Source organism: Ipomoea nil, unplaced genomic scaffold, assembly GCF_001879475.1.
Source record: "Ipomoea nil cultivar Tokyo-kokei standard unplaced genomic scaffold, Asagao_1.1 scaffold3172, whole genome shotgun sequence".
NCBI lineage: Eukaryota > Viridiplantae > Streptophyta > Magnoliopsida > Solanales > Convolvulaceae > Ipomoea > Ipomoea nil.
This window is the reverse complement of record NW_017619600.1, coordinates 1,113,221-1,120,745: the sequence shown is the minus strand read 5'-3', so window position 1 is coordinate 1,120,745 and position 7,525 is coordinate 1,113,221. Positions and strand designations below refer to the sequence as shown.

Genomic DNA, 7,525 nt, shown 5'->3' with positions numbered 1-7,525 from the left:
TCGATGTGAATTTGGGGAAGAAAATTGGATTGAGTTTGGGGAAGAAACGAACAAGAAGGGTTTGTTTGGGGAAGAAATCTAATCGGAAGTTAAACCCCTACCAAAACAAAGGAAATTGAAGGGTGAGTTCGTTGAGATCTCCAATTCTACGATGGATTTTTTTTTTTTCGTTTGGTCAGTAGTCAGTAATCAGTAAGAGGGAAGGAAGAAGGAAGGAGGAAGGTGGACGGAAGAAGGAGGAAGGAGGTCTAAAAAGACGAAATTACCCCTATTTAACAGGCCATCTAATGGGAATATTGACAGAGGACCAAAATTGTCCTCGTCACAATAAGAGTGTCCACAAATTGTCTAATTTTTTTAAAGAGGACTAAAATTGTCCGTGCTACTATAAGTCTAGGACCAAAAATGTCTTTTACTCTATATATAAGTAATTAGCATATAAGTCTCAGCATACTATGGATAAAAATAATAATGTTGAGAATGTTGATGTGGGTGAAGAACTATATAATAAGAAGAATTTTATGATATATTATAAATGTTTTGTAAGAAAATTATAAATGATCGATAAGAATCAAAATCATTGAAAGTTTGTAAGGATGTATTCAATTTAGAATTTCAATGATTTTTGTAGACTTTTTAAAATAAAAAGTTGTTAAAAGTCTATGAATGTTTTTTATATAGGCTTTTATAGAGTCTTATAATGTTTAAAAAGTTTTGAACAACTCTATGAAAGTCAATCAAAGTTTATTAAAATCTATCATTTTAAAAGTCTTTTAAAACTCTACAAAAGTCATGATTGAATACATCCCCCTAAGATCTCAGTCATATACCAGCAATGCATATCTAAAACTTCATACATCATAATCTCATTGCATAAACGTTGTTCTCTATGCTACCACCAGTAACTCAATTGCACATGACACACTACCAATAAAAAAGAAGAGGACAAGTATACTGAAAATGAAGATAATGACAATACTACCCAAAAGAGAATTAAGAAGACTTAGAAAAATTTAAACCAAAAGTAGTATTTATTTAGACTATCGTTTTTAGACCAGGTATTTATACTAGCGTTATTACAAATTTGCAAACATTTATTTTATTGACAATTATAATCAATCTCTCATTAGTCTCATATATTATCTTGCATCTATATCACAATTACCTATGCATGAACATCTCCTATATATATAATCTTGCATTGATATACTTTGATGTACTTATTTACAAATAATCATTGGACATTATCTCATTCGCGCAATGCATGTGAAAAATTAGTCAAAATAATATGAACCATTCATTTTATCAAAAAATTAAACCAAATATTTTTTTAGTTCTTTTTATAGGCCTAACTTTATTGGCTATTACTAGATTTAGTAGATTTAGTAGATTATTCAATTTTTATGTTGATCATATTTAGTCATTTGACTTTAATGTCATTTAAATTCAGTATAAATAATAAAGGGACCTAATAATTTTAAAATTTTGAGTTTAATTTCATTAATTATATATTAAACTGTTATTTTTCTCCCAAATATTATTTATTGAATCAGTGAGCTAAGTTCGTGCGGACATAAATAACAATGTTATTCTAACAAGAGTGCAAAGAGCTAGAGGTATCAAGATAAGTCATAATGTATTTACAATGAGATGAAAATTTCACCGGTTAGATTCCTCACTCAAACCTGCCTACACAGGTTGGCAGACCTCGTGGACTAATTTTAAAAATATTTTGGACTAGCATCAATAAAATAGATGCATTTCACATGTTTATATATGGTTTTTAAAAATAAAAATTCTGAAACTTAAAAATTCAAAACACATGATAATATGATTAATATCCACATTTAAATTTTTGATAATCAATAAACTATTTCTTTATTATCGATATTTAAATTGTTACAGTATTTATGAAATGTTTGAATGTGTCGGAGAAAAAAAAGTAGATGGATTGTTTCTTGAGACTAGTTCAGTTGTTTCGTTTGATCACCTTCAAATATTACTCCAACTAAAATATGAAAGTTTGAATCCTACTAAAAATATAAGAGGTCAATGATTGAATAGAAGAGAGATAAAAAAAATTTTCTATTTGCACCACCCTAATTGCTATTTACACCACCCTTTGATAGGTGTAATAACTTTATAGATGGTGTAAATCGAAAAATGTTATTTGCACCACCTTCATTAAATGTAGTCAAACATTATATTTTTTAAAAAATATTTATTAATTATTTTTATTTAAAAATAAAAACATTATTAAAAAAAAAAATCCACCACCTCGCCTTCTGTTGCGGAGCATCAAAGAAACAGAGATAAAAGGGTTGAAGAGGGATATTTGTCATTAGCTTTCAGAGGAGGAAACAGAAGGTTTATATACAAATATACAGAAGCTGCTTACAGAGAAGAAAGAAATAACATAAATAACCGGCAAGCAAGAGGAAATTATGCCAAGTGTCATCATCTTATGTTCCTATACTCTTAACCCCCCCCCCCCCCCCCCCCGCCCCCCCTCACCTCAAACTGGATTATACAGGTCTAATAATCCAAGCGGAACTAAGGAAAGAACCAGGACAATGAGTCTTAGTAAAAATGTCTGCTAGCTGGTTTGTGGAGGAGATGTAGAACAACTTGATAAGGTCATTGTTGAGCTTTTCTCTTACTAGGTGGCAATCAAGTTCTATATGCTTGGTGCATTCATAAAATACTGAATTTTCTGCAATAGCAATAGCAGATTTGCTATCACAATATACAACCACTGGTCCAGTTTGATTCACTCCAAGTTCTGCTAACAGGAAGCATAGCCATTGAACTTCAAAAGTTGTAGCTGCTAGAGCTCTATATTCTGCTTCTGAAGATGACTTGGAGACAGTAGCTTGCTTCTTGGACTTCCAAGAGATCAAGGCATTCCCCATGAAGGTGCAAAACCCAGTGACAGACTTCCTAGTATCAATGCAAGCTCCCCAATTAGAATCAGAAAAAAATTTTAGTTGCAAATCAGAAGAGGATGGAAAGAATAACCCCTGGCCAGGAGCAGCCTTTATGTACCTCAACACTCTATGGGCAGCTTGTAGGTGTAGATGAGTAGGTTTATCAAGGAATTGAGACAATTCTTGTGTAGCAAAGCTGATGTCTGGTCTGGTAATAGTTAGATATAGAAGTTTTCCAATGATCCTTTTGTACTGAGTGTTATCCCCAAGGGGCTCACCTTCATCCCTGCTTAGCTTATGAGATGGAACTGTATGACTATGAACAAGCCTTGAATCTATAAAACCTGTATCACTGAGTAATTCAATAGCATATTTTCTTTGGCAAATAGCAATGCCTTTTTGTTGTCTGGCCACTTTTCCAAACCAAGGAAGTACTTCAAGGGTCCTAGATCCTTTATTTGAAAATTTGTATTAAGCTGATCCTTCACCTTTTATATGATTTTCAAATCACTACTAGCAACAACTATGTCATCCACATATACAAGTAGAGCAACAAATGAACTGCCCTCACCTTGTCTTGTGTTGTTGTTTGAGGTGTCTAGGTGGTGAATGGAGTGGTGAATGAGTAGAGTGGAGGCTGAAATCTACACAAGGAATGAGAACAAGAAGAAAAGGCAACAGAGGTATAACCCCATGGATTCCCAATCTTTTTTAGCTCTGTGAAGCCTCTGCTATATAGTTTGAAATGAGTAAAAATGCTAGAATATTGTGTGTTTGAGCTATTAGATGACTTGTCGATGTTGTATGATGTGTTGTTGATGATCTGGAGGTGGAATTTTGTCTGGAAATGCAATGCAGGTGAAGAAGTAGCCACTGATGCACCACTCAATGTGCACCAGTGAGAGTCACGGGCCTAGCCAACGACCCACGAGGGGAGCCACTGGCTAGAGCCGTGACGGGACGGACCTAGGGCACGGCCCTAGGCCGCCGCCGGACGGTTCCAGGCGGCAGGGCTTCCCTAGTCTCGCCGCTAGGTCCGTTGATGGTTACTTGTGCAGTGGTCGGACCCTTGTGGCTCAGCTACATGTCGTTTCGGACCGGGTGTCACGGGCCATTGTGGCTCGGTACCTTGGGGCCGTTATGACGCACATTTGGGCTTTGATTTCGTTGAATTTGGATTAGAAATGAGCATGTTATGATAGAAATTGTGTTGGAATTGTTTACAGTAATATGCAAATGAGTTGTATCAGACTTAGACTCCCTATTTGAACTTCCTGGTGCTATTTGAGTGTTAAATAGAGAAGCATGATCATTAAGTAATTAAGTTTTGTTAATGACTCAAGTGTGTATTATGTTTCTTGGAAATTATAGTCTATTTATAATTGTGGAAGTATACAGAGTATGTTGTTTTGGAATTCAAGCATGATATTGTGCTTTTTAGAGTTCACAGTAGCATATGAAATAAAAGCATGTTGTACAGTAAATTACATACCAAGCATTTCATGTTTTAAAAGTGCATAAATGGCCAGCGTGAGCCTAGTATTATTTTCCAAAACTCATGAGAATGTGAAATGTCATTTCCTTATTGCATTGAGTGTTTGTTGAGAAGTGACATGCATAAGTTTTCAAAAGTAGAAGAGTTGCCTCATATATATATATATATATATATATATATATATATATATATATATATATATATATATATATATCCTAGGGAAGCATTCACATACAAACCCCTTTAAAATACAAACTTGAGGACAAAATATAGCCCTAGGATGTGTTTAGATGGATGGATAAGATGCAATGAGACTAATTAATTGAAGATTCTGAATTAGTGAATACAAGGGCAATAATGGGAAACCGTATACAACGTAATTAAGGAAAAGATATATGATCGGGATATTAAGCAAGAAATTAGGAGAGTAAGTATAGTACTAATAGAATACCATTAGCAACGCACTTTCAGTGTTCAAAAGTTCCCGGTCGTGCAATCATTCGTTCGAAAGTTCTCCGGTCGTGCAATTATCCGCAGCAATCACAGACACCATGGACGAGACACACCCAAGAAATTGCGACCAAAACCCAGACTCCATTGATGGTGAAAACCCATGTACGTAAGTATTGTAAGTTTTTAATTTTGTTGAATTGTACGTAACCAATATTGCCGCATCCCCTTTTTGTGATTTGTATGTTCATAACTGTTTTTCGGGGGCAAACGGAATGCGTATTACTAGTAGTCGAGTATTGGGAATCGGGTTAATACAAATCCGCATAAACCAGAACAGTAGGAGAAAGTTTAGAATAGCTTGTGCACACAGATTGCGGCGTCTGTGCACCCAGCAATGTATATGTACATTCAAGTAACAACAATTAGTTGTTTAAAAATCTGGTAATGGACCTCTGCCATTCATCATTTGACACCAAACTGTGCTAAGGCTATGCAAGTTAGATGCAATTAACGCTGAATGTGCCAAGGCTAAGGAAGTTTGATTTAGACTTAATTACGCTTCATGCAATTTAGATTTCATTAACGCTACATGCACCTCAGTAGCACCACCTGTGCACACACATTAGGGTGAATGTACACACACTCTTGCCGACCTGTCACGTGGGGATATTTGGAAGGGAATGTGTGCATTGTTTTCATTTGTTTCTGATTACATTTTCCGTAATACTATCTAAACCACCCGTGACTTACGGAACAAATATCGTTAACGCAATAACCCTTTTGTTTGTATAGCTAAAGACCATAACGTAGAAGGACTAACAGAGTGTGACATGGTCGTATTACCAAAGGGAACAAAACGGTGGTTCCCTATTTGTCAAGATGAAAGCACACCCTATGTCGGCCAACAATTTGAAACAGTAGAAGAAGGAATAGAATTCTACCATGCATACGCAACCATTGCCGGGTTTGATATCAGACACACCACGGTGAGAAGGAACAGGGAAGGGAAAGTGACAATAAAACACATTGTATGTTCCCGCGAAGGATTCAATCCCAACACAAAGGATATAACCGCAAGCACCGACATGGGAAGCAGCACAAGAGTTAAAAAAAAAAAAAAAAAAAAAAACGACGGGTGTCTAACAGAGTTGGATGTAAAGCCAAGATCGTGATAACCAAGGGCAAAACCAAAGGTTACCAAGTCCATGCCAAAGAGCTACAACACACGCACTGCCTATGTTCAGACATCGCAAGACCATTCCTGAAAATAAATAGAAAGCTCGACATTGGACACAAAATCTTCATAGCAAACTGCGCTAGGGAAAATATTGGTTCAACAATGTCTTGGAGGTTATACAAAGAAATGGTGGGCAGTTTTACCGATATAGGGGCAACATGCATGATTTCTGCAATTTTAGACGTGACTTGCTAGCATATCGTGGGGGCGGATGCATAGATGGTCGTAGAAGACATGTTCAAAAACAAGGAGACGAACCCAGATTTCTATTTTGATTTTGACCTTAATGAAGAGAGGCAACTATGCAAGCTGTTTTGGACTGATGCGGTATCTCGGAAGAATTTTGCATGCTTCGGGGATGTGATGTCATTCGACGCAACATACAGAACAAACAGGTACACATTACACACATTTAACATGTTGACTTTCAGTAAGTTACTAAAATAGTTGAGTTCATGCACATAAAAATGTTTAAAATCACAGAATGAGAGCACGTTATGATCAACTACATGGGTAGCAAAGTAATTGTAGAGCCACGACATTTGATGCATTGACGGCAACTAATTTATAAATTAAATAGTCTCTAGTTATATGTTTTAACACTGGTGATCCAATTTAGGGGGGGGGGGGGATTTCTTGTCCCAGGTTGAGCACTGTGTGTGCATGTATATTTATTACAGTGTGCACGGCTTAACACAGTGGGTAAAAATGGGTATTAGGGCAGCACGTTGTGTGAGTATGTATGTTTTGAAATGTGCGCACGAAAGAATGTAGGGGGGGGGGGATAGGTAGTCGGCCAGAAGGATGTGTGTTCATGTATGTTTAATAAGGTGTGCACCATCAAACGCTAGGGAAAAAAATGTGTAGCCGGACAGAACGCTGTGAGTGCATGACTGAATATTAATGTGTGCATGAACTCATTCTAGAGCTTTTTCATTAACATTGCAGATACAAGCTCGTCTTCGTACCCTTCACGGGAGTAGATAACCACAAAAGATGCATTACCTTTGGAGCAGGCCTCATTGCGAGAGAAGATGTGCAATCATACGCGTGGCTACTGAAAAGCTTCAAAACCGCGATGGGACATACTCCAAGATGTTGTATAACGGATCAAGACCCTGCTTTAAAGGTGGCAGTACCAAACATTATCCCAGAAACAAAGCATTGATTCTGCATGTGGCACATAATGTCAAAACTAGGAGACAAGGTGGGAACTGCATTGGCAAACAATAGTGATTTTAAAAAGGCACTCAACAATACAGTATGGGATGAAACAATAAGGGCCCCAGAATTTGAGAGGAGATGGGCAACGGTAATGACAGATTACAACATTGTCGAGCACAGATGGTTCAGTCAACTATACGAGGCGAGGGAAACGTGGATACCCGCTTATTTCCAAGACATATTCATGGG

At 36.7% G+C, this 7,525-nt stretch overlaps 1 protein-coding gene across 1 annotated transcript; it reads right to left on the bottom strand.

Moving 5' to 3' along the window:
• Window positions 1-2,525: 2,525 nt before the first annotated feature.
• LOC109168061 (uncharacterized mitochondrial protein AtMg00810-like) lies at window positions 2,526-6,276 on the bottom strand. The gene is made up of 3 exons (XM_019317116.1): window positions 6,256-6,276; window positions 3,499-3,571; window positions 2,526-3,379 (listed from the first exon to the last, which is right to left on the bottom strand). The coding sequence occupies exons 1-3, from the start codon at window positions 6,274-6,276 to the stop codon at window positions 2,526-2,528; spliced, it is 948 nt and encodes a 315-aa protein (XP_019172661.1).
• Window positions 6,277-7,525: the final 1,249 nt, after the last annotated feature.

What these genes read in the sequence shown, in the direction of transcription:
- LOC109168061 (XM_019317116.1), bottom strand. Translation starts at nt 6,276, where the DNA reads ATGCATGTTGCCCCTATATCG. An exon ending in TGCATGTTGCCCCTATATCG is followed by an intron (nt 3,572 to 6,255) that starts GTAAAACTGCCC and finishes TTCCTTGTGTAG; the next exon opens with ATTTCAGCCTCCACTCTACT. An exon ending in AAACAACAACACAAGACAAG is followed by an intron (nt 3,380 to 3,498) that starts GTGAGGGCAGTT and finishes TTTCAAATAAAG; the next exon opens with GATCTAGGACCCTTGAAGTA.